The sequence below is a fragment of the Patella vulgata genome, chromosome 7 (genome assembly GCF_932274485.2).
Source record: "Patella vulgata chromosome 7, xgPatVulg1.2, whole genome shotgun sequence".
Taxonomy (NCBI): domain Eukaryota; kingdom Metazoa; phylum Mollusca; class Gastropoda; family Patellidae; genus Patella; species Patella vulgata.
In genome coordinates, this window is record NC_065885.2 from 62446292 (window position 1) to 62473736 (window position 27445).

A 27445-nucleotide genomic window follows, 5' to 3' on the forward strand; every position below is an offset into this window, starting at 1 on the left:
TATGCAATAATGTTTCGTATTTGCGTCACTTCCGTTCACTTCTTTTGTGAGAATCAAAACATTGTTTATTGTATGAGTAATTTTCTTTTTTCATCAAGAAATAATAGAAATATTCTATAAAATTAGAGGACTATAGATATCGGTATGTATAAGACAGATATTTTTCTTTTCATAAGATGAAGTTTTTAGATAAATAATTTTGTAAGCTAAGCCATGAAAACGAAATTTGGCCTCTTTTTTTTTTAGAATTATTTCCTGAAGTCAGTGAAGAATCTGTGTCGACTCTAACTGGCAGGCAGACGGTAGTGTACTAGGAAGTGGGATTGACCATCTCTGCGTGTCCTATTGCATGTATTTCCTCACGTGATAAAAAAAAAAACAAAATAAAAAAAACGATATAAAGTTACAGTGTATGGTGATGTAATGGTTGGGTCGATTATGAAACATCTTTTCGTGTAGAATTATTACATGTATGTACTTAGTCTCGAAATGACCTAGTTAGTAGTTTAAGTAGACATTAAACCACATCTCTCCCCCTCTCTTCCCCCCCCCCCCTCTCTCTCTCTCTCTCTCTGGTAGAAAGATTCATCAAAAATATAGGCTTGTGCGACATATATGTAACCCAAATTTATGAAATTGATAGCCTAATGTGCTCTGTTTACATTTTGGATTGTCCTCGAACCCCATCCCATGTGAGCGAAATTTGGCCCCTTTTTTATTATTTCCCAGAGAATCTGTGTTGATTCATAACTAGCAGACCTAGACGGTAGGCCTACATTGAATATGGGATTTTGTCTCTCTGAAATTGATAGCCTAATAATAGCAATGCTTTATTTTACATTAAAGGAGCTAAATCGCTAATATTTGGTACCTAGAAATTGACACAAATGGGTCGTAACGCATATAATAATGTAATAGGAATATATATAAACTGATTTACATTCAATCGTTTCCATTTTTACTCTAATTTCAAATCAGTTACGTTCGGCGAAATATGTCTGAAGTCTCAATCGAATCAAAATTTCTAGTCTACATAGTATTTATTGCGCATATTTTCCCGATATGAATATGCCGTCACCGTTTGACGTGACTTGTTGAATGTCTAGTCTCGTTCTTCCAGTCCCTTGTTAGAATGGGCCTGAAACGCATTATGGTACATAATTCGTGTACCAATGGTAAAATGTTTATTTTGTGTTAAATATTGGATATCAGAAGCCTATCTTTTCCCGGTAAGATCACAACATCAATTTTGATTTAAATTGACAAATAATTCGTGTTTTCAATGTCGAAGATTTTGGATGATATTGAATTAGAGACTTGGCTACTTTAAATTGGATTGTTTGTCTCTCCCCTCCCAGCACAACATTCTTTTTAGATTATTTACCCGCTGTTATCAATACTTAAGTTTTGCTTACCAGGTACATGAAAATACAAACATTAGATAAATCCATTTTACAATTTTTAGATTTTGTGACCCGAATATGTTTTGTGATTTGAATTGTATCGTGATGCAGTGAATTTTATTCTGCTTCAGATTAGGAGAATTAAGATAATTACTAATGCACAGACATCAGTGTTCAAGCGGGAGGCTTGGTCTATTTGTTAAATGCATGAATATTAGATACTAAGGTCTATTGAGTGGTGTGGTTTCCATTTTCCCTTGTACAGTACATGACATTGAGTAGGAATGTCTGTCCAACCTCATGGGTTTTCTCCAGGTTCTCCGGTTTCCTTCAACCTAATGGGTTATTACTGGGTCCTCTGGTTTCCTGCCACTGCTAAAGACCCCTACACGTACACACCAAAAAATTTTTGAAATAAGATTGAACCATATGTTGGTCCCAAAATGACCTGGTTTGTGTCGAGTGGACATTACCCCCCTCTCTCTCTCTCTCTCTCTCTCTCTCTCTCTCTCTCTCTCTCTAGATCTCTCTCTCTGAAGACACAAGAAAGGGTACTCAAGCTTTGCTCATCTTGTTGTTCTAGGGGGCGAAGCTCTGCAAAAAAGCCAAGGCACCGACAATTCATGTACAGTGAATAGGGTGATCCATGCACTCTACAGAAAGTTGGTCTCGACACGTCTAATGTGCACGCTTCAGTGGTTGTCTCGAACTACCAGCGGTGGACTGTATGATACTATAAATAGCCATGGCACGTGCAATTCTCTACAAATCTATCAACTATTACAGCCGTAAAAAATCTATTGTTGACGATTTTGAATAGCAGTAAAATATAGCTTCTTGGTTATTACAGCAGCTTTAGAAATTACGTTCGTTTTTTTTTTTAAATTACTTTATCATTAACTGTACCGTTAAGAGCGGCATCTTTTGGTTTAGTACAAATAATATCTCTGGATCACTTTGGTTAGCAGGAACATGATACTAGCAGTAGTTTCATTTTATTTTTACAAGCTTCTTAAAACAATTGTTGAGCTGGCTAACGTGCGTTTTTCTAAATTCATTTTCTTGTTCCAGCTTTCTGTTATGTTTCGTAAAAAGGTAGTCTTGATTATTCCGACCTGTCAATCAGACGTAGAATGGTCGGTAGACTGGTTAAGCGAGACTAATTTCAAAACAAGGGCACGTAACCTATCTTTTACTCAAAAGTGTCTGGATGTTATGGACGAAACTTGGAACCAGTTTCAGTCTATTATTTATAGATGATTAAATGGTCATAGCTTATTAAGTACAACATGATCGTTTAATTAGTGACTATAATTGTGTGAAACTGATTTAAGGCTTGGTATATATATAAATATTGTGGCGTAATTGTCGAGATATTTGGAGATATTTATTTATGGTGGGTCACCCTACAGTGAACATGAAACTTGTAATGCTTGTTCATTGAACAATTGCCCATGGATCAAAAGACTACAATTCCAAGATGGCTGCGATGGCGTCATACTCAGTTCTTGGTCCATAGCACAGTTCTATATAATGTAAGATTGATCTTTTTACATATGTACTGTGTATCGATTATTTTAGTATAAAATAAATCTTTGAATTGTTTGCTAAATGTAGCTTTTGACCATTAAATAGAATAGTGCTCATCTGTACTGTATTATAGGCTCCCATTAATTTCTCTAATACTGCAGCTATTATAACTGAATCCATTAATTAATTATTTATTGATATCCCAATGGTGGCTATATGACCGTAATTGATTCCATTGTTATTCTGTTTGTTTAAGTTATCTCTATTGGATTAATGTCAGCTCAAATATTGCTGACTTAGTCATCATGTACATGTATTTCATCATAAAAATCTCTGGGAATAATCTCAAGTATTGCTGACTTAGTCTGAGTCATCTTGTTCATTCACTTTAGGGGGGTTGGGTGGCCGAATGGTTAGCATGTGCGTGCTGTATCATAAGGGCTGTCATTGAGTCAACTGGTGTGGTTTCAAATCCCCGGTTGTTCGTGACAAGAAGTAGGGTCGCCTGTCCAACCTCGTGGGTTTTCTCCGGGTCCTCCGGTTTCCTCCCACTGCTAAAGACCCCTATGCGCAACCGAATTATAGAAATAAAATTGAACCGTGTGTTAGTCCCCAAATGACCTAGTTTGTGTCGAGTGGACGTTAAACCCCATTTCTCTCCCTTTCTCTCATTCACTTTATTTCATTTTTTTTTTTTTATGCTTGCAATGTCTGTGTAGTTTGTGCCTTATCCGCAGGTTTGTCTTATCGGTTTTGTTTGTGTGTAGTGAGGTCCTCCTGCACTTACCATTTTGTGGTCTTATTCCTGATACTTCATCAGAAGTTCTTGGGCTAATCTGGATATTATCTAAAATTGTATGAAATGGAAATGCATCAAGCGGACCAGTGAAGAAGGACATATGACATCCAGTGTCCTTTTCACCCAGTCTGAGGATAATTTTTCCCTGGACAACGACGTTTATGCCAGTTCTGTCCTATCCCAAGAACTAATTTAACAAATGGAAGATTATCTGGGCAGGCCTTAATGTGCGACAATACATCTAACACTGGAAATAAGACAAGTATTCTTTCAACGGGTTGGGGAGCCGCAGTGGCTAAGTAGGTAAGACGCTGGCTCGCTAGTCTGGAGGTTGCGTGTTTGATCCCTGCATCGGTTGAGGAAGTTCATTGGGATTTTTCGACCTGGTTTCCCCTTGTCAGTGGTGCAGAACAGAGGGTGGACCTGACAAGGACAACTGTCTAGTTGTTAGGATGGGACGAAAAACCGAGGTCCTGTGTATACATTGGCGTGCACGTAAAAGATCCCTTGGCAGTTGGAATTCTATATAAGAGTAGGCCATAGTGCCACTCCCCGGGCAAAATTTACCTCACAGCACACGGTATGGCTTATGCCCGTCTTCATTAGCCTAGTACATGTTTATTAGCAGAACAGTAGGACGTTAAACCCCATATCATTTCATTTCATTTCAACGGATTGGGTGGCCGAATGGTTTGTCATTAAGTCAAGTGGCATTGGTATCAATTCCACACTTGTATGTGTCAAGGAGTATGGCCTGTCCAACCACAGGGTTTTTCCAGGTCCTCTGGGTTTCCTCCCACTGCTAAAGTACCCTATGTGCAAGTGAATTATTGAAATAAAATTGAATTGTATGTTAGTCCCAAAATGACCTACTACCTAGTTTGTGTAGAGTGGATGTTAAACCCAATCTCTCTTTCAATGTTGTCAAGCTAATACAGTAACGCAAACGTTTATAAAGAATGTTCTCTAAAAGTTATCAAGCTAATACAGTAGTATAAACGTAGCCCAAATATACATGTACATGTGTATATTATTAGATGTTGTCCGCAAGTACAGGCCCGGCAGAGTCGGGGGGCTAAAGCCCCCCCCCCCCCAATAATTTGGCTGCAAGTACTCTTTTCTCCAGGTTATTGCGACCCCTGGACCCACGCCTATAAGGACCTAGGATGGAAGCCCCCCCAATCAAGAATTGCTTCCGCCGGCCCTGGTATGTGTTATGGTTTATGTCTATCTAGATAAATGTATACACGTATGACGTACAGTAGTAGGGTGGCCCATGTACTCACAGAAATACAGTCCACCGCTGATAGTTCGAGACTACCACTGAAGCATGCACATTCGCCGTGCCGAGACCAACTTTCTGACAGTATGATACTATAAATAGCCATGGCACATGCAATTCTCTACAAATTTATCAACTATTACAGCCGTAAAAAATTTATTGTTGACGATTTTGAATAGCAGTAAAATTAAGCTTCTTGGTTATTACAGCAGATTTAGAAATTACGTTCGTTTCATTTTTTAAATCGCTTTATCATTAACTGTACCGTTAAGAGCGGCATCTTTTGGTTTAGTACAAATAATATCTCTGAAACACTCAGGTTAGGCAAGAACATGATACTAGCAGTAGTTTCATTTTACTTTTACAAGCTTCTTAAAACGATTGTTGAGCTACCTAACGTGCTTATTTCTAAATTCAATTTCTTGTTCTAGCTTTCTGTTATGTTTCGTAAAAAAGTAGTCTTGATTATCCCGACCTGTCAATCAGACGTAGAATGGTCGATAGACTGGTTAAGCGAGACTAATTTCAAAACAAGGGCACGTAACCTATCTTTTACTCAAAAGTGTCTGGATGTTATGGACGACTCTTGGAACCAGTTTTCAGTCTATTATTTATACGTGATTAATGGCCATAGCTTATTAAGTACAACATGATCGTTTATTTAGTGACTATAATTGTGTGGAACTGATTTGAGGCTTGGCATATATATAAGTATTGTGGCGTAATTGTCGAGATATATGGAGATATTTATTTATGGTGGGTCACCCTAACAGTAGTCTATAAATGGTTAATTATCATGTTCATTAGAATCAGTTCATGTTGTTAATTGACATATGGCCATAGTTTACATATTTATATGTGTAGTTAGGCCACACAGATGTATTCTTCTGTTCTTTGGGACAGGCCCATAGCCAGCTTGCTGGCGTAGAGGGGCAGTGAAGGTTTTAGTTGGGGGAGGGCCCAGTCTACCTACAGTAGGTGTTTTAGAGCTGTGGTTGGCAACTTTTTTATCGGGAGGGGGGGGCAAAACATTTTTTTCGGGGGGGGGGGGGGGGGGGCACTGGGAAAAAAAGACTAATCTACAAACCAGTGATACTTGGTTGTGTTTTTCAAAGTCTTTTAGTTCCCTGTTTTGAAGTTTTGAAAGTTTAAAAAACTAAACATTAATCAAGTAATTCAATCAAGTTAACATTTATTAAAGATGCATTGTTTAAGGTTTCCTCCCACTGCTAAAGACCCCTAAGCGCCAGCGAATTATTGAAATAAAATTGAACCATGTCTTAGTCCTGAAATGACCTAGTTTGTGTTGAGTGGACGTTAAACCCCATTTCTCTCTCTCTCTTGCATTGTGTAAGAGCTTAATCTGCCTTCGCCTGTCCAACCTCGTGGGTTTTCTCCGGGTCCTCCGGTTCCCTCCCACTGCTAAAGACCCCTACGCGCAAGCGAATTATGTAAATAAAGTTAAACCATATGTTAGTCCCGAAATGACCTAGTTTGTGTCGAGTGGACGTTAAACCCCATTTCTCTCTCTCTCTTAATCTGCCTATTGCATGTGTAAACAGATTGAAATACGCTAGACTTTTAATGATTTAATTTAAAAATGTAGAAGCGAGGCTGAGTCTCAATAACAAGTAACATTGCTACAATGAACAATCTATTTTAAACTTCAGACAGTGATAAGGTTATTTGAATGAAATTTTCAATATATTAATTTTTTATTATCTATTTTGGAACTATTATAGCAAGAACGTCCAGCTCTTTATCTAAATCTTACATAATGCATGTTTAATCAAGATTGACAAAAGATCTGAAAATTAAATATGGTTGGCCTAAGGAAACCATTGTATTATGTAGGTATACATACAGACAACATACATGTACAATGTTCATAAAGGAATCCACTGTTTACTGATAATTGGTGACAGATGGTCTGCTGACCTATTGACAGGTGACCTTTGACCTCTGGTCATTGTTTTGGTTGTTTTTATCCAGTGTCTTTCTTACCTGTATAGAAGATTTAGCCAGGTAACCTTTTATTGAAGCTTTTTATCCAGTGCTATTTTAAGACACATCTCTATAAATGGATTTGTTTAATACTCTGCCAACACATGTCTGATTATTCAGGAAGAGGATATTGACGTTAAAATCATGTTCTGGTGACAATTGATTCTATATTCGGCTGAGAGTAAACACAGTTTTTATCATTTAAAAGAAGGTATAAACACTGAGAGAGTGAGAGAGAGAGAGAGGTAATGTCCAAGCGACACAAACCAGGTCATTTTGGGACTAGAGAGAAAGACATTCACTCAACACAAACTACATGTATGTCATTTTGGGACTAACAGGTGGCTCAATTTTATTTCAATAATTTTATATCAACTTTTTTTTACAATTTCAAAGAAGGTATTAACAAGGTACCCACAGCAGGTTAGACAGTAGTGTTGGGGGGCTGGATGGCCGAATTGGTTAGCGTGTGTGTGCGCTGCATCATAAGATCTGTCATTGAGTCAACTGGCGTGGTTTCGATTCCCAGGTTGTATGTGACAAGGAGTACTAGGGTCAACTGTCCAACCTCATGGATTTTCTATTGGTCCTCCGGTTTCCTCCCACTGCTAAAGACCCCCTACGTGCAAGCAAATTATTGTAATAAAATTGAACCATATGTTAGTCCCGAAATGACCTAGTTTGTATCGAGTGGACGTTAAACCCTCTCTCTGTATCGATCGACAATAGTGATACAATATGTGTCAATTGATAAACAAATTGTACATGTAGTAGATACTGGCTATACACATTGTGAGAAGAAAGAAAGGTGAAAAATTAGTCCAGCTACACAAATATAAACACAGCAGGTTAGACAATAGTGTAATATACATGTACATGTATGATAGAAGTCGTTTTAAAACCTATACATACATGTATATAAGATATTTATTATTGAAATGAATTTTAACCCTTTTATCAGGCCATTTTGCAGGTCATGACCTATAAAAGTAAAAAATGTCAAATATTTTATACCACTGAATAGAGGAATTTAAGAGCTTTCCAAAAATATATATACATTTGTATGATTTATTCTTAAATTTAAAGAGTTGCAGGATATATTCTTACATTCTTAACTGCTTTTCCTAGTTGAAACCCCCCCCCCCCCCAAATCTGAAGGTTAAAGGGTTAAGGTAGAAGTGAATTAAAGATACATTATTATTACATTATGGAAGATTAGATAAAGAACTGGCAGATTTCATTGTATATTAATTCAAAACTAGATAATGTAATGAGAATTTGCTGAAAATGTCTGTCAAATTGATTCATTATGAACCAAGAATTAAGCCCCGATCATCATTACTAAAGTCAGTACGATTAAAAACATAGTCTCGATCATCCATTTCATGATTAAATTATGAATGGAAGTCGAGCAGCAAATGGGATCATAATCAAGTAAATATCACAGGCTAGTGATGCCATCAAGAGTTGATTATGGTCTGGATAAGTTAATAAATATCTAATTAATAATTTGGAAAACATTTCAGGCCTAAAGAAAGACCCGCAATTGGTAGATTTATCTCTTGCATAATGTATTTTTAAGTATGTGTATAAGAAATTTATTATTGAAATGAATTTTTAGTTGTTTACATTTAGGTAAGAATGGAGTTTGTAGAAAAAGAAGAAATATAATAATGTATTGTTCTATTTTATACGTGTAGCTTTGTTTTATCATATTAGATCATGTAAGATACACAGAAATATTTGTATACCTGAGGTTTTTACAGTTGAAACAAAGTTCAAATAAAGTCTTTCCTTTGTGCCAAATCTTGATAAATTGATTTGTAAAATAGATTTGAGGTTAGGTTAAGAGTTGAACAAGTGGACTAATGTTATGTGTACTGAAGTTAGACCTGTCATTTCATTCAGTTGCATTGAAATTGACTTAAGGAGAAATTGATCCGTTAGATGGTTTGTTAAATATAATTATTCAATGATGATTTTAAGAATCAAGACAGGATATTATTGATCTATTATATTGACTGTGATAATCATATATTGGCCTATGTTTCGTAAAACATTCTTAATTTGTTATAATTATTCAGTCAGGATTAAACCAAAACAGGACATTCACTTGATTTGATATTTTTTTATTTGGTGCCAATGTCTATTTTCTGTCTTGTCCGCAGGTTTATCTTGTAGATTTTTGTTTTGCATGTAGTGCGGTTTTCCTGCACTTACTATTAGTACATTAACATATATTGACCAGTCTTGTGAAACATTATAAGTTTTTATCTTTCTATTCGGGTTGAGATGACGTGTTCAGTTGGTTTATTCTGTACATGTATTTTGTTCTAATTAGTGGTGGTCTTATAAATGTAGGGTGGGTGGGTATACGAATGGTCCAGATCAAAAAGTCTGCGATAGAGTCATGTGGAGTGGTTTCGATTTCCCACTTGAAAATGACAAGGAGTTATGTCGCCTGTCCAACCTTGTGGGTTTTCTCTGGGTCCTCCGGTTTCCTCCAACTGCTATAGTCCCTTCACGCAAACGAATAATCGAAATGAAATTAAAACAAAATGATCTACATGTACTTTTGGTCAGTGGATGTTAAACTCCCATCTCTCTCTCCTTCTCTTCGTATAAATGGTAGCTGCACTGCAGTGGCTCAGTGAGAAAGACATTGGGTTGCTAACTGGGAGGTCGCGTGTTCGATTCCTGAGTCGGCCTGACCAAGAAAGTTCATCAGGATTTTCCTTCGCGGTTCCCTCTTGTCAGTGGTGTAGTAGAGGTCCTCTAGGGCCCTTATTCACGAAAACTTAAACTAAGATACAATCGAAATTTTAACAAATACTGCAATTCGATTGGCTGACCAATATGCAAATTGGATATATGCAAATTGATTTTACTGGTCAGCCAATCGAATTGCAGTATTTCTTAAAATTTCGATTGTATCTTAGTTTAAGTTTTTGTGAATAAGGGCCCTGCTTCAATTTAGAGGTTAATTTCTGAGGCCAGGTCAGGCAGTATTTGTTAAAATTTCGATTGTATCTTAGTTTAAGTTTTCGTGAATAAGGGCCCTGGTTAGAGAGCCAATGCCTTACTCACTCAGCCAATATTTCTCCCATTTTAAAAAGCAATGCTACATATATGAATGCTGTTCTCGTCATCTTCATGGAGTATTATTTCAGCCATTTCTTTTTCATTACCTCAAGTGTACATGTACATGTAGGTAACCATGGTAACGTAGGATCATTATCATTCTCCACTTAAAAGATCATTTTCAAATTAAGCAGATGAATGATAACAATGTGTTAATTTACGATTACGGTGTTAATTTACGATTACGGTATATCATTTATCAGTTGATAATCCAACCTGTATGTAGTACTTTCGAATTCAATTAAATACATTTAATAGAGTTACCCCCTCTTTACTGCTGGATCGATGAATGTGTTGTGATCAGTGAGGATGCTTTTATATTGTATTTGTGGGAGTCATGCATTCAATTTTTAAAGGGGCATTATGGAAGAATAGATAAAGAGCTGGCAGTTCTCACTATAATAGTTAAAAACTAGAAAATGTAATGGGAATATGCTGAAAATTTCAGTCAAATTGCTCCACTCTGAACCAAGATATTAGCGATTGAATTTTAGGCCTAGCCTCGATTATCATTACTAAAATCGGTACAATAAAAAACATAGTCTGGATTATCCATTTTTGGATTTAATTATCATAGAGCAGTAGATCAGATTCAAATCCAGTGAAAATCTGACACATAAGATGGCATCGAGAGTTGAATATGGTCTTGTTTTGTTAATAAATTAATGTCTAATTAATACATGTAGTTTAGATAACATTAAAGGCCTAAAGAAAGATCTGCATTAGGCAGATTCAGCTCTTGTATAATGTATGTTTAAGTGACACAGCTGTATTTTAGAACCAGAATATTTTTTTATGTGGATCTATATTTGGTTAAACTTTATTCATGGTCCGGTAGTCTGAGAGTGAGACCTTAAATATATGGCATCGATTATTCTCTTTTTCAGCGAGAAAACTTGTTTTATGGTCCGGTAGTCTATGCGTGTTCTCATCGTATTGGTAGTCTTGGGACAAGATGTCTGGACAAATGAGTCAAGAATCAGATAATGAATATAGTGATGATCATATCGAAGATGATGAAGATGAATATGATAATTATTACTATGACAACAATGATGATCTAGATCTAGATAAACCAAAGAAAAGTGATGATCCAGAATATTTCGAGTTTGATTTATTAAAAGTGGAAGATGTCGAGAGGTTGTTGAACGAGGAAGTAGAAGCATTGTGTACCTCCTTAAAGGTCAGTTACACGTCTGAGGCCTTTTGTTTTATTCAGAAAAATTTACGTCTGATTAAAACACAGATCCTACAATGTATTTCATTTCGTTTATATTTATAGTTCAAAATTTCGTTTTGTCTTTACTACACTAGGATCTGGAACAGTTGTTATCATTGACATGTTCTGGATGATGTGAGGGATTAGCCAATGAAACGGTCTGTTACAGCGAGTTCTTGGTGTGAGGTGCACAGAACTAGTAATCCACTAGAAACATCAATGCTGATTGGTTAATCAAATGTCTGATGTCATAGGGTCAAAAGGCAATTGTATGACTTTTGACACAACCTCCCAATACAACTGGTCAGATCTTCATGTAGTGCAGGCCATCGAAAGTATAAAAAAAAAAACGAAATAAAATATAGATTGTATTACTCTCAACCAATGAAAAATCGTCTTTCTTAAAATAATTTAATTTTTATGAATAAAGCCCAAAGGACCCTATTCTGACATCTTGAACAAAAATATCTTAAGGATACTGAAATTTTATTGTCTAAAAACTAGAATTTGTACTTTGTTATTCTCAGCCAAAGAATAGAACCATATGCCCTTTAAGTGATACATGTACATAGTATTAGGAACTCCTGATTAGTCTAGAGCCTGGTTAAATGTATGTTTTTAATGCTAGTGCAAAATGGAAGTAGACCAACCATATACTTTTTGTTTTCTTGCCAGTATTAAGTGATGAAACTCTTGTTATTTTTTTCTTTCAGATTACTCCCTCATTAGCGAAAATGTTATTACATGCCCATGGTTGGCAGAGATCTTTAATCATAGAAAGGTAGACTAAAATATTTATACTCTGTTTTCTGGTGTGGGGGTAGGCTTGGTAGTGGAATGGTAGAGTACATGTAGGATATTTATACTGTTTTCTGGTAGGGGGGTTGGGTCGTGGAATGGTCTAAGATTTGCACTTTAGATCACAAGGTCTGTCATTGATGAGGTGTTGAGTCACCTGTCCAACCTCGTGGGTTTTCTCTGGTCCCATCGATTGCCTCCCGCTTTAGATCATGGGGTCTGTCACTGAGTCAAGTGGAGTGGTTTTAACTCCCAATAACTGACAAAGAATAGGGTTCCCTCCCACTGCTATGGACGCAAAATTGAACCAGATGTTAGTCCTAAAATGACCCTGATTTTGTCAAGTGGATGTTACTCCCTTGTAAATGGCCGCATCACTTGTAAATGGCTGCATGACCTGTTTATCACAGACAGTTACCTCCCTTTAATGCCAGAAAAATTAATGCACAGCAATAATTTTTCTGCAAACAAGTCATGTGACCCTTCTTAAATGCTGCAGTAGTAACTGAGTAACCAGAACATTTTTTTGCATGATCCAGAAAGTTGCAGTAATTTGAATATTATTTTATTTGTAGACATCAAAGAGATCCAGAGAAATTTTTAGTTGATTCAAGAATTGTTGCCGATAAAAAGAACATATCCCAGGTACAGGCTTTATTTATAGGGGTACCGTCCCGATGAATGTTGGGGGGGGGGCAGAAATGAAATAGCTGAAAAAAATTCCTGTTGACAGCTGGTCGTCAACAAAAAAAAAAAGAAATGAAATGGGGTTCTGCTCCGAACTGGGCTAATGAAGACAGGCATACGCCATACAGTGTGCTATGTGGGAAATTTTGCCCAGACAGTGGCACTACAACTAACTCTTATATCGAATTCCAGCTTTTACGTGCACGCCAATGTGTACACAAGACGTCGGTTTTTCGTCCCATCCGAACAACTTAGACCGCTGTCCTTGTCAGGTTCTTCGTCCTGCACCACCGACAAGGGGAAACCACGTCGGAAAATCCCAGTGAACTTTCTCGGCTAATGCAGTGCGACTTTAAACCTGATGGCATGTTATATTGTGAATCTTTAATTTATTATGTTTAATAGAGTTTCTGTGTTTTTTTATTTTATAGGATATTATAATGGGAATAACACATACGTGTCCTATATGTGTTCAACAACTTACTAAAGATGAATTCCAAGCTCTTTCTTGTCAACATTTATTCTGCAACGAATGTTGGGATATGCACTTTAATATTCAAATTAACCAAGGATTAACTACAGGTAGGGGAGATAATTCTATCTACTTTTCTTTTAACATATATCTTATTTTATGAATTTATCCTATTTTATGGTTAATTAAAGAGTCTCATCGTCGTATTAGGGATTATTAATCGCATACATTTTCATGACAGTTTAATTTCTAGAAAAGATTTTACTCTAAAAATGGTTCAATTCCATTCATTATTCAGTGTGTTTTTGACCAACCCTTGTTTTATTGTGTTACCAACCCTTGTTTTATTGTGTTTGTGACCAACCTTTGTTTTATTGTGTATGTGACCAACCCTTGTTTTATTGTGTTTGTGACCAACCTTTGTTTTATTGTGTTTGTGACCAACCTTTGTTTTATTGTGTTTGTGACCAACCCTTGGTGTATTTTCTTTGTGACCAACCTTTGGTGCATTGTGTTTGTGACCAACCCTTGTTTTATTGTGTATGTGACCAACCTTTGGTGCATTGTGTTTGTCACCAACCCTTGTTTTATTGTGTTTGTCACCAACCCTTGTTTTATTGTGTTTGTCACCAACCCTTGTTTTTTATGTTTGTGACCAACCCTTGTTTTATTGTGTTTGTGACCAACCCTTGTTTTTTGTGTTTGTGACCAGCCCTTGTTTATATTACAGGTATAGAATGTATGGGTAAAGATTGTAAACTATTAGTACCAGAAGATTTTATCTGTGGTATATTAAAAGACACATCCATGAGAGAAAAGTATTTTAAATTCTCCTTCACAGATCTCATCAAGGTAGGTCATCATTTCACCCAGTCCTGGAAGGGTAAATGTTAAACCCATTTCTCCCAGTCATGGAAGGGTAAATGTTAAACCCTATTTCACCCAGTCATGGAAGGGTAAATGTTAAACCCCTTTTACCCAATCCTGGAAGGGTAAATGTTAAACCCTATTTCTCCCAGTCATGGAAGGGTAAATGTTAAACCCTATTTCACCCAGTCATGGAAGGGTAAATGTTAAACCCCTTTTACCCAATCCTGGAAGGGTAAATGTTAAACCCTATTTCACCCAGTCATGGAAGGGTAAATGTTCAACCCTATTTCACCCAGTCATGGAAGGGTAAATGTTAAACCCTATTTCACCAAGTCATGGAAGGATAAATGTTCAACCCTGTTTCACCCAGTCATGGAAGGGTAAATGTTAAACCCATTTCTCCCAGTCCTGGAAGGGTAAATGTTAAACCCTATTTTACCCAGTCATGGAATGGTAAATGTTAAACCCCATTTTACCCAGTCATGGAAGGGTAAATGTTCAACCCCATTTTACCCAGTCCTGGAAGGGTAAATGTGAAACCCCATTTTACCCAGTCATGGAAGGGTAAATGTTAAACCCTATTTCACCCAGTCATGGTCCCCAAGCTACTCATCAATTGGTTTTTGATGTCACAGTTCCAAGATGGTGACGATGACGTCATGCTCTTTTTGTGGTCTATATAGTACTACTCTACTTGTTTTTATAATAAACCTGACAAGGACAGCTGTCTAGTCATTTGGATGGGATTTAAAACCGAGGTCCCATGTATACATTGGCATGCACGTAAAAGATCCCTTGACAGTTGGAATTCAATATAAGAGTAGGCGATAGTGCCGATGCCCAGGCAAAATTTCTCTCATAGCACACTGTATGGCGTATACCCGTCTTCATTAGCCCAGTTTGGAGCAGAACAGTAGGACGTTAAACCCCATTTCATTTCACTTTTTTATAGTGAAAGTAAATGTAAAACAACATTTTTATGACTGATTGCATATAACAACCTTTTGCCGGTTGTACGTGACAAGGAGTAGGGTCGCCTGTCCAACCTCGTGGGTTTTCTCCGGGTCCTCCGGTTTCCTCCCACTGCTAAAGACCCCTTTGCGCAAGCAATTATTGAAATAAAAATTAAACCATATGTTAGTCCCGAAATGACCTAGTTTGTGTCAAGTGGACGTTAAACCCCATCTCTCTCTCTCTCTCTCTCTCTCTCTCTATAACAACCTTTTGATATTTTTTTCTTTCAGAGTCATTCACAATTACAGTCCCGAAATGACCTAGTTTGTGTCGAGTGGACGTTAAACCCCATTTCTCTCTCTCTCTCTCTCTCTCTTTCCTTTCTCCTTTCTCTCTCTCTCTATAACAACCTTTTGATATTATTTTTCTTTCAGAGTCATTCACAATTACAGTCCCGAAATGACCTAGTTTGTGTCGAGTGGACGAGTGGACGTTAAATCCCATCTCTCTCTCTCTCTCTCTCTCTCTCCTTTCTCTCTCTCTCTATAACAACCTTTTGATATTTTTTTTTCTTTCAGAGTCATTCACAATTACGATTTTGTCCAGGTCCTAATTGTTCTATCGTTGTTCAAGCGAAAGAACCCAAGGCCAAAAGAGTTGAATGTAATATGTGCAAATCTACATTTTGGTGAGTTCACAAACATTATAGCGTATTGCAGTACAAGTCTGTAATTTTCTTGATCCCGATTGGCTGAAGTGGTCATCTATTTAACTTGATAATACCCATCTAAATTCAGAGCAATTCCCCGCGAATTATATCATTCCTTAGCATCAATTTAAGCACAAAAACTGTACACTTTAAAGCTTTCATTCGAGCCTTCAAGAATTTTTCACAAGCAATTCTTAAATGTCACTAGTTCATTGAATGTGACAAGTACCCAACATTCTGTCTGGTGTATTTTATGTTGTTCTATAAAAAGAACTAATAATATTGTGGTGCAGGACGGAGGACCTGACATGGACAGTCCCATGTACACATTGATGTGTACGTAAAAGATCCCTTAACAGTTGGAATTCGATATAAGAGTAGGCTGTAGTGCTATTGACCAAGCAAAATATGCCAGTCTTCATTAGCCCAGTTTGGAGCAGAACAGTAGGATGTTAAACCCCATTTCAATTCATTTCATTTCTGAAGGGTTCCATGAATTATTAAACAAGGAAGGTTTAAACCCTAATCTCCTTGGTGGAATTATAGAAACGTATATTATATTATATTTTGTAGTTTTCGATGTGGTATAGATTATCATGCACCAACAGATTGTGACACGATAAAGAAATGGTTAATGAAATGTGCCGATGATTCTGAAACAGCTAACTATATTAGTGCTAATACTAAAGATGTAAGTCCACAAACAGACCAATACTCCATAAATTTGTTAAGCAAATTCCCTTTACATTATCTAGTTTTTAACTAATATAGTGAGAACTGCCAGCTATTTATCTAATCTTCCATAGTGTATCTTTAGTATTTGGAACTAAAAGCTTTTGAGAAGAGCAATTCAGTAATTTTTTTAAATTAGTATTTGGAAGCTGAAGTTTTAATGGATGTTCCCAAAGCTTAATTTTGATTACTGGTTAATATTTTAGAGGAAAATGACAATTTTTCCGAAATGATTTTATTTATTTGTAAAAATTTAGATTTTTTTCTTTCGATATTTCAGTGCCCTAAGTGCCATGTTTGTATTGAGAAAAATGGCGGCTGCAACCACATGGTAGGTCAATTTTATTTTATCAAAAATAATTTGTTATTTTTTTGGACAATATCTAATTTTTCACAGCTTAATCCATGCTAAAATATACGGATTGAAACAGAAAACAAGAGACTCGTCATTTCCGGACTAACATATGGTTCAATTTTGTTTCTTTAATTCGCTTGCACATAGGGGTCTTTAGCAGTGGGAGGAAACTGGAGGACTTACGAGGTTGGACAGGCGACCCTACTCCTTGTCATGTACAAGCAGGGAATCGAAACCACGCCGCTTGACACAATGACAGACCTTACGATACAACGCGCACATGTTAACCATTCGGCCACCATGGTCAGCATCTGAAGTCAGGTGATGCTGACTTCAGAAGATGCAAAATGGTACAGATTTGATAAGATAGGATTTAATGATAATGTTTCGGTCTTTAGTCGACCATCATCAGATATAAAAACTGAAACGTTATCATTAATACCTATCTTATCAACACAGCCTGTGTTTTTCGTAGGTTAGGAGATCCATTATTTATTAGATCAAGATTACTCACTGATCTGCCAAGCTTGTTTAGCAGCTCCTCAAGAAGGTGGTAGTTGCTACACAGATTACTTCCACCTACCTCACTGTTTACTTTTTAACAGTTTGTTCTCCCGTCAACGGCTTCATTATGTTTTAGATTTTTTAATCCACAATAACTTTGTGTATACCGTACAGATTTGAAGCATCTTGGAACTGATCTTCCTTTTAGAAATCGAGCTTTGACAATCTTGTAGTTAGTAAGGGATTTGTCTATCACTCAAATGATGTTTAGAGGTTGTCAATAAAATGAGGGTTGAACTAATGGTTTAAAGCGCGCATGTGAAATGACATGGACTGTCATTGAATCAACTAGTGTGGTTTGGAATCCCCACTTGAATCAGACAAGAAGTAGGGTTGCCTGTCCAACCTTTTGGATTTTCTCCGGGTCCTCCGATTTTCTCACACTGCTAAAGACACCCATGCGCATGTGAATTTTTGAAATAAAATTAAACCATATGTTAGTCCCGAAATGACCTAATTTGTGTCGAGTGGACATTAAACCTATTTCTCTGTGTAAATAATATGTGAACAATACAGTTGATTTTCTTTATTTTCAGCAATGTTCCAAGTGTAAATCAGATTTTTGTTGGATGTGTTTAGGAGGTAAGTCTATGTGAATATTAACTACCACAGTTCCTTGAAGAAAAGTAATATATTGATAAATACAATCTGGTTAAAACACAGATCCTATTTCGTTTCATTTTTATAGTTTAAAATTTCGTTTTACTTGTCTTTACTACGTTAGAATCTGGAAGAGTTGTTATCATTGACGTGTTCTGGATGATGTAAAGGATTAGCCAATGAAACGATCTGTTACGACGAGTTCTTGACCTTCTGATGCACAGAACTGTGGGTAACCCACTAGAAACATCAACGCTGATTGGTTAATCAAATGCCTGACGTCACTGAGTCAAAAGCCGCTTGTTTGACCCCTGACATGAACTCCCACTATAACTTGTCAGATCTTCATGTAGTGTAGGCCAACCAAATTTATAAAAAAACAAATTGAAATATAGATCTGTATTTTAATCAGAATGTGATAAATACCTCCCTGGACACAGAGAAACAGTCTGAAAATGCTGTTTCTTAGACCGCCTCAAACTGCCGGAGATACGTGAATAGTTTTGCGTATGACAGGACCATACAATGTAATTCGGGTATTATTTAATCTTGTGTATTTAGCACCGATTTCTTTCACATTCATACAATATCAAATCCTTGTTTCAAAATTTGCAAAGATCTTTTAAAATCACCCAAAATCATCTAATTTGTACTTGTGTCCAACTTAAAGCTAACCATTCAATTTTGATAATGAGTGTCCAATTTACAAGCGTTTTGGGTGATTTTTACGAATTTTTAAACGAAGATTTGGTGTTAAACGATTGTGAAAGAAATTAATGCTAGATACGTAAAATTGAATGATACCTGGTTTACAGTGTACCTATGTGGGCGTGGCAACTGTGAACATAAAGAGCCCTAGTTAGGGTGGTTTGGGGCAAATGGGTTAAACGCTTTTGTAAAATGACATCACTGACATGGTTTTATTGATTGTCCCCTGTTAACTTGTGTAAACTCGTTTATCTTTAAATTTATCTATTGTATGACCAAAAAGGGAATGTCTGATATGCATTCCTTAATTTCCAGAAATCATTTAGTCATTAAAATGTTGCTCCTTCGAGAGGGGTTCACTAGTCCACGGGTGCACTAGTCCGCCGCTATAAGAAATGCTATAAATATGGGTATCAATAAACCTAACCCTAACCCTAATAGTAATAATAGATATCGGTGGACTAATAAACCCTAACCCTAACCCAACCCTAACCCTAATAATAGATATCGGTGGACTAATGAACTCGCGGACAAGTGAACCCCCGGACTAAAGAGCATTCCCCGCTGCTTCAGTTTCTGCTTGAACATGTCCTTCCAGAAAATTGCTTTAATATTGTTCATGGAAACAGTCCGTCTTTGTTAATATTGAACGGAATTGAACCATTTTTTGGACTGATATTCTTATTAGAGATTCAGATTTCACATTATTGTAGTTTGCAAGGGATTCTATAGCGCTAAAGTAATGTTGTTTATTACAAATTTAACTTCCAATACATAATACATGATATTATGGACAGGTTGATTAAAGGTTATTTATATATGAGGGAGTAATTAAAATAAAAGAAGGTAAATTAATGAAAAAGTTAGTACATAAAGATATCACAGTGTTCAAAATCGCTGTCATGAGAAGAGAGGGTGGGTCATGTTAAAGGCTCAATACCACTCTTGTTGTAACTGAATAATATGTCCCAATCTTTATTCTGGTCAACAAATTGTACTATTTTACAATATTCCAATTAATTGATGATACAAATTTCATCTTAACACACCTAATTTAAAAAATTGGAAAAATTAAACTAAATGATTTGAAAAGCCTAACGTAAACCTTTTCAAATGTGACTTGGATTTAAAAATATTTTCGAACCCTCTGGAAAAGTAAAATAGGATGTAATGGATAATTTACACAACAGGTAGGATACTTAAACATCTAATACTTAAAATAAGGCTATTATTTATTTTCTGGAGCTGTCAAGCCAGCAAGAGTGTTATTGTCCCTTTAAAACAGGAAGTTGAGTTTATTTTTGGTATTGTCAATATCGAGTATTTTACGTGATTAATGGTTGTGATGTTTGTATATATTATAGAATGGAAGACACATGGTAGTGAATACTATGAATGTAGTAGATTTAAAGAAAATCCTAACATAGCCAATGAATCAGTACATGTACAAGCAAGAGAAGCACTCAAAAAATATTTATTTTATTATGAAAGGGTAAGTTATTTAATATAATACTACATGTACAACACTTGAAATGGAAAAAATTAGTCTGTTTATTACACAGCAAGGGATGTTGGATGGCCGAATGGTTAGCACGTGACGCGCTGTATATAAGGTCTGCCTTTGAGTCAACTGGCGCGGTCTCCAGTTGAACATGGCAAGGAGTAGGGTCACCTGTACAACTTCATGGATTTTCTCCGGGTCCTCTGGCTTCCTCCCACTGCTAAAGACCCCTACGCGCAAGCAAATTGTTGAAATAAAATTGAACAATGTGTTAGTCCTGAAATGACATAGTTTGTGTCGAGTGGACGTTAAACCCCATCTTTCTTTCAGGGTGTCCCTTATTTGATCCCTGCGTTGGCAGAGAAAGATCTTTCTCTCTCTCTTTTGACTTTTAACAATTTTTTCTGTATTTTATTTATTTTGAGCTTTCTAATAACTTTCCGTTTAGATCATAAGAAATATCGTAAGTTAACTTCAATAGAAAATATCTTAACATTATTTGTAATCCATTTCAAATCTGTTGAAAGTTTTCAGACCTGAAGTCAACTGAAAGTTTTGGGAGCTAAAGACAATTGAAAGTTTTCACTAATTACAAACCTGAAGTCCATTGAAAGTTTTCAGACCTGAAGTCAATTGAAAGTTTTCACTAATTTCAGACCTAAAGTCAGTTGAAAATTTTCAGATCTAAAGAAATTCTATGTTTTAGGATCTAAAGTCAATTGAAAGTGTTGAGTATTTGTTCTCATGTAATAATACATGTTTTTTTGTGTTCTACAGTGGGAAAATCATGCCAAAAGTTTAACATTAGAAGAGCAGACATTAAAAAATATCAGTACAAGAATACAGGAGAAAGTGATGAATAATGAAGGAACGTGGATAGCATGGCAGTATCTTCTTAAAGCAGCTGATCTTCTTAAAAAGGTATAGCATATTGACTTGTTGTGTTGGGGTGTTTAGGATTGTCCTGGATTGTTTTTTTTTTATAAGAGTCCATCAAAACAAACCTCCATCTTGAAGTTCACCCAATCCCATAATGCTCTAGGACTAACGCCTTTTATTAACAAGGGGAACAACTCTATATACCATAGTGGTTTTAAGAAGGCTTCAGAGCACATTTAACTAATTAGTATTAATCGATTTTGTTAAAGTAGAATAGTGAGGAAGTAATAGGGCATATATATGACGGACCACTCGGAAAATCTGAGCAGATTCCAGTACCCTTCATCTAGCCTCGGCTGTATGACGAAGTCCGCCATTGGAACTACTTTCAAGTTACCAGATTACCAACAGCGTTTCCCATGACGATGCCTTTGAAGAATGTTTTATCATACAAATATTTCAAAGTCTGAAGCTGTTCTTCTTTCAAATTTACTTGATTTTCTTCAAACAAGGACAGCTTTGCACTCAAAATTCTACACACGCTTCGAATGACGCAATTTTGATAACCTCTTTTTAAAAGCGGCAAGTTTTCCTAATAAGTAAACCGGTGCCGCATCGCAATTGTATAGGCGTAGGTACATATCACTTGCCGTCATACAGCCGAGGCTAGATGTAGAGTAACGGACTCTGCCATGGTTTGCCGAGTGATGAACGACAAGCCTGGGCATAGAGCACCTGCCACAGATTTTCTCCAGCACAAATTATCACATATTTTTATTATAATATATATGTTATGTGATAATTTGTGTTGGAGAATATTTGTTGCCAGATGCCGTATGTCCTGGATCGTATGATACGGGGGTTGGATGGCTGAATGGTTAGTGTGCGCGCTGTATCATAAGGTCTGTCATTGAGTTAACTGGCATGGTTTCGATTCCCCAGTTGTACGTGACAAGGAGTAGGGTCGCCTGTCCAACCTCATTGGTTTTCTCTGTGACCTCTGGTTTCCTCCCACTGCTAAAGACCCCTACGTGCAAGCGAATTATTGAAAATTTCAAAAAGATCTCAACCGCTGGCCAAGTAATCATGGTCATTTTTATGTCATTGTTTGGAGTGGTTCCCCCTTGTCAGTGATGCTGGGCGGAGGGCCCGGCAAGGACAGTGGTCTAGTCATTCGGATGGGAGGAAAAACCACTGGCCTTGCCGGGCCCTCCGTCCTGCATCACTGACAAGGGGGAACCACTCCGAATAATGACATATGACCATGTGTTATATAATAATGGCAACACTAGCAAGATGATTACTTTGATTACTTTGCCAGCAGTTAAGATCTTTTTGAAATTCAGCTTGAGTAATTTTTGGACATATAAGTTGAACTGTATATGTCGTTCATTTTGTTTTTGGGCTACAATCTCCGACTTGTGTTCATACACCTCGCAGTGTTTCGTTTAATTAGACCTAATCCCACTGAAACACTGCTGTAATGAAAGCAAATTTCTGTTCCAAATTATGATTGGTCAAGAGTCCGACTAACAACCAATACTGAACTGCGTAACAATCTCATTCGGCTTTAAACAGAGCTCCAAATATGTTTACGCCATGACGCACGAAATTTACTTCTCCCAATTAACCAGTGCATAGTAGAATATTACAGAAAAACTAATTGCGTGACAAACGAGGCTATCAAAACGACAAACCATGTAAACAATACCGCTTGGAGATGAACAATACTTTAACCATTTTTAATACCTTAAATCACTGTCCAAAGTAGGGAAGACCCCAGATTAAACGAAGGGCTGTCATGTTGCTGTACTTAGAAGTGATTTGATTGAACGGGAAGAATAGACAAACTCCCTCAAAAGCTCAAGAAGTATCAGAAGTCAATCCAGCGATGGTCAGAGAGGGATTTCTCGGGGCATTGCTTCAGGAATATGACTTGTGGTTGAAGTTGAACTGTATCTGTAATAAAGTTTTGTATTTTTCAGTGTCGTTACTCTTTACAGTACACGTATCCTTACGCCTATTACCTTGATAGAGGGGGTAGAAAAGAATTGGTGAGTACTTTTTTTTTTAAAATTATAGTGCTTTGTTACCAAATGTGTTTTTTGGGGGTTGGGGGGGGGGGGGCCACGGTGGCTAAGTAAGTAAGAAGATGGATCGCTAGCCTGGAGGTCGCGGGTTCGATCCCGGTGTTGGTAGAGAGCGGTCATCAGTACTTGGTGATATTGCCTACTGAAGACACACGATGTTCACATGATAGTCAGAATCAGAATGCCACAACCCATGTTTCAGATGACTTATAAACTAGTTGCTATTGACTAGCTCAGCCTATGCTCATGTCACCGTAGACTGGTGAAAACTGTCTGCAGCTGGTTGCAAAAGTAGATCATGTACAACTCACTAAAAACTCACTCGGCAAACCTCGGCAGATTCCGGTATCCTACATCTAGCCTTGGCTGTATGACAGTAAGTGATATGTACCTACGCCTATACATTTGCGATGCGGCACCGGTTTACTTATGAGGGAAACTTGCACGCGTTTAGAAAGAAGTTCTCAAAATTGCGGCGTTCGAAGAGTGTGTAGAATTTTCAGTGCAAATTTGTCCTTGTCTAAAGAAAATTGTATAAACTTGAAAGAAAAACAACTTTAAACGTTGAAAATTTTGTAAGAAAAAACATTCTTCAAATACGTCGTCATCAATCACGTCATTGGTCATCATGGACAACGCCATTGTAATCCGGGAACTTGAAAGTAGTTCTAATGGCGGACTTTGTCATACAGCCGAGATTAGATGTAGGGTACTGGAATCTGTTGAGGTTTGCCGAGTGACTAAAAACTGTCAGAGACCATGGTTCTGGACGGTCAAAAATAGTTTTAAATGCTAAATTGTTTCGACTGATCAGGTTCTCACAAGTCACGGACAACCCATTAGTTATTTAGTCTTTTATTTTACACAGGAATAAATATATTTTGAAAATATTTTATAGTTTGAGTATCAACAAGCTCAGTTGGAAGCTGAAGTAGAAAATTTATCATGGAAGGTAGAGAGAGCAGAAATATCGGACACAGGGGTAAGTTTTTATCATATAGAAATCAGGTGTGTTGATGGCAGAATGGTTAGCACGTGCGCGCTTTATCATAAGGTCTGTCCTTGAATCAACTGGCGTGGTTTCGATTCCCCGGTTGTACGTGACAAGGAGTAGGGTCACCTGTCCAACCTCGTGGGTTTTCTCCGGTTTCCTCCCACTGTTAAAGACCCCTGCGCGCAATCGAAGTATTGAAATAAAATTGAACCATATGTTTGTCCCGAAATGACCTAGTTTGTGTCGAGTGGATGTTAAACCCCCTCTCTCTCTCTCTCTCTCTCTCTCTCTCTCTTTCTTATTTAGAAATAAGCACACAGATATGTAAATAACAGCCTGTTTTTGTTAAGGTACGAAAAGAGCATGTAAGAGAGAACCTTTCCCATGATAGTTGAAATTCAATTGCTGTCCTGGCAAAATGTCCCTCGAGGACATTTGTCTAGTTGTTCGGATGGGACAAAAAAAACCAGGACCTGTGTATACATTGGCATGCACGTTAAAGATCCCTTGGCAAGAGTAGTGCCGCTGCCTGGGTAAAATTTCCCTAATAGCACACTGTCTGACATAAACCCCTAGAGTAGGTGCTGAAAAGTTAGATGTTAAACCCAATTTCATCCATTCATTCAAATGTGAGAAATGTATTGAACCATTCTTTCATTCTTGCAATGCCTGTGTAGTTTGTTGTGTGCATGGGTTTGTCTTGTTGGGGGGGGTTGGATGGCCGAATGGTTAGCACGTGCGTACGGTTTCGAATCCCCGGTTTTACGTGACAAGGAGTAGGGTCGCCTGTCCAACCTCGTGGGTTTTCTCCGGGTCCTCCGGTTTCCTCCCACTGCTAAAGACCCCTATGCGCAAGCGAATTATTGAAATAAAATTAAACCATACGTTAGTCCCGAAATGACCTAGTTTGTGTCGAGTGAACGTTAAACCCCATTTCTCTCTCCCTGTGTAGTTTGTTGTGTCCATGGGTTTGTCTTGTTGGTTTTGTTTGTGTGTAGTGTAGTCCTCCTGCAAGTATTATTACAGTTTGATGTTTTGATTTCAGGAATTAGAGAATTTAATGGACATAGCTGAGAAGAGAAGACTGACACTATTAAAAGATTTCTTAGAAGTTTGATTTTAATATATATCTGTACAGTAAAAATTTCATTAAATATGTTGGTTATTCCATGACAAACCTCAGATCTCAAAATAACCCAAAACAGTTGGTTGTTAGTCCCCATACTCCACAAGCAACAGCCAGATTTGGCTAGAAGGTTGGATGGCCGAATGGTTAGCACTCGCGTGCTGTATTGGTCCCTATAGTCCACAAACAACAGCTATATTTGGCTATATTGACAGATTCTTTGGGGATGCTCGATTCACAGTCCAGAACGTCCCGAATTGACAGAATTACAATCGAGTAACGCGGAGTTCAGTTCTGTCACAGTTCTGTCAGTCCCGACAACGGAGGTGGTGTGAGTAGAATCGTGACGTAATTAAAAGGTTTCAGCTGCGTGGTTGGTTGAGATATTAACTTATTCAGTCGACGCATGGGATGTAGCCCGAAATCCGCCTTTTCACTCGATTGTCACTATTTTTGGGATTGAAGGAATTCAATTCCAGAACGTTCAATCGAGTACCCCCTAAGTGGAATTAACAAGTTGGAGGTTTTACCTGACGACAAAAAGAAACTCAAGTTTATATTGAAATCAGTTAATTCTCTGTTATATATTATTGCAAGTAAGAGGGGTTGGATGGCCGAATGGGTAGCACGTGCGTGCTGTATTATACGATCTGTCATTGAGTCATCTGGCGTGGTTTCGAATCCCCAGTTGTACGTGACAAGGAGTAGGGTCGTCTGTCCAACCTCGTGGGTTTTCTCTGTGTCCTCTAGTTTCCTCCCACTGCTAAAGACCCCTACATGCTAGTGAGGGGGCACAGTGGCTAAGTGGGTAAGACGCTGGCTCGATAGCCTGGAGGTCGGGTGTTCGATCCCTGCATTGGCCGAGAAAGTTCATCCAGATTTTCCGGCGTGATTCCCCCCTTGTCAGTGATGCAGGACGGAGGGCCTGACAAGGACAGTTGTCTGGTCGTTCAGAGGGGACAATAAACCAAGGTCCTGTGTACACATCGGCATGCACGTAAAAGATCCCTTGACAGTTGGAATTCGATATAAGAGTAGGCTGTAGTGCCACAGTCCAGGCAAAATTTCCCTCATAACATTCTGTATGGTGTATGCTCGTTTTCATTAGCCCAGTTCGGAGCAGAACAGTAAGACGTTAAACCACATTTCATTTCATTTCAACATATAGTGGACTTCAATTATGAGTCTGAATTTGTGTGAATTGATAATCATAACAGACACTAAATAGAGTTGTGTTAGTCCCAGTAGCAGAAAGGGTGTGGTGATAACAATCAAACACAATCAATGTGAGTACACGTCAACTGCAATTAACGTTATCTTCTTGATTGTCACTGTGAGTTGGATCCAGAGAATACTGTTCCGAAACATTCAGTAGTTTATAATACTGCCTAGGATGATCAAAGTCATCAAGAGAATACTGTTTCACAGTACTGTATACTGCTTAGGATGATCAAAGTCATCAAGAGAATACTGTTCCGTAGTACTGTATATATACTGCCTAGGATGATCAAAGTCATCGTGAGAATACTGTTCTGCAGTACTGTAGTATACTGACTGCTTAGGATGATCAAAGTCATCAAGAGAATACTGTTCTGCAGTACTGTAGTATACTGACTGCTTAGGATGATCAAAGTCATCAAGAGAATACTGTTCTGCAGTACTGTAGTATACTGACTGCTTAGGATGATCAAAGTCATCAAGAGAATACTGTTCTGCAGTACTGTAGTATACTGACTGCTTAGGATGATCAAAGTCATCGTGAGAATACTGTTCCACAGTATTGTATATACTGCCTAGGATGATCAATTTGTCATGGAATATCAAACATTTCACAAGTCTGTGTACAAAGAGATTTCATATCACTGACCGTCTTCAAAGCTTCTCAATTCTTGATTACCAAAATTTTAGGTGCTCTTTATACCTATAAATATTAAATTGTTAAGAAATCCAAGACTTCAGATTGTGCTTTAACGGCTGTTTTTGGTTAGAAATTGTTCGTTATTTGTACATAATTTTTAACCTGATGTA

At 37.4% G+C, this 27445-nt stretch overlaps 2 protein-coding genes across 7 annotated transcripts in view; one reads left to right on the plus strand and one right to left on the minus strand.

The window, feature by feature from the left end:
* LOC126827508 (RNA helicase Mov10l1) overlaps positions 1-7096 on the minus strand; it is a 34842-nt gene extending 27746 nt beyond the window's left edge. For both annotated transcript variants that reach the window (XM_050556924.2, XM_056102478.1), the window contains exon 1: positions 7019-7096. The gene's annotated coding sequence lies outside the window, so the exon portion shown is untranslated. The remainder of the gene's footprint in view (positions 1-7018) is intronic.
* LOC126827547 (potential E3 ubiquitin-protein ligase ariadne-2) lies at positions 39-27101 on the plus strand. 5 transcript variants are annotated; one of them, XM_050557010.2, is made up of 15 exons: positions 39-142; positions 11047-11342; positions 12092-12159; positions 12752-12821; positions 13295-13445; positions 14066-14187; positions 15738-15847; positions 16442-16559; positions 16881-16931; positions 18056-18101; positions 20192-20319; positions 21106-21249; positions 23193-23261; positions 24196-24279; positions 25337-27101. In XM_050557010.2, the coding sequence occupies exons 2-15, from the start codon at positions 11115-11117 to the stop codon at positions 25406-25408; spliced, it is 1461 nt and encodes a 486-aa protein (XP_050412967.1). In that variant the 5' UTR covers positions 39-142; positions 11047-11114; the 3' UTR covers positions 25409-27101. The 5 variants fall into 5 exon arrangements, with proteins under 5 accessions (XP_050412967.1, XP_050412969.1, XP_050412971.1 ...); XM_050557012.2 differs by lacking the exon at positions 39-142 and adding an exon at positions 6933-7039; XM_050557009.2 differs by lacking the exon at positions 39-142 and adding an exon at positions 7469-7866.
* The last annotated feature ends 344 nt before the right edge of the window (positions 27102-27445 follow it).

What these genes read in the sequence shown, in the direction of transcription:
- LOC126827547 (XM_050557010.2), top strand. Translation starts at nt 11,115, where the DNA reads ATGTCTGGACAAATGAGTCAAGAATCAGATAATGAATATAGTGATGAT. An exon ending in CCTTCACAGATCTCATCAAG is followed by an intron (nt 14,188 to 15,737) that starts GTAGGTCATCAT and finishes TTTTTCTTTCAG; the next exon opens with AGTCATTCACAATTACGATT. An exon ending in GAGGGGGTAGAAAAGAATTG is followed by an intron (nt 23,262 to 24,195) that starts GTGAGTACTTTT and finishes AATATTTTATAG; the next exon opens with TTTGAGTATCAACAAGCTCA.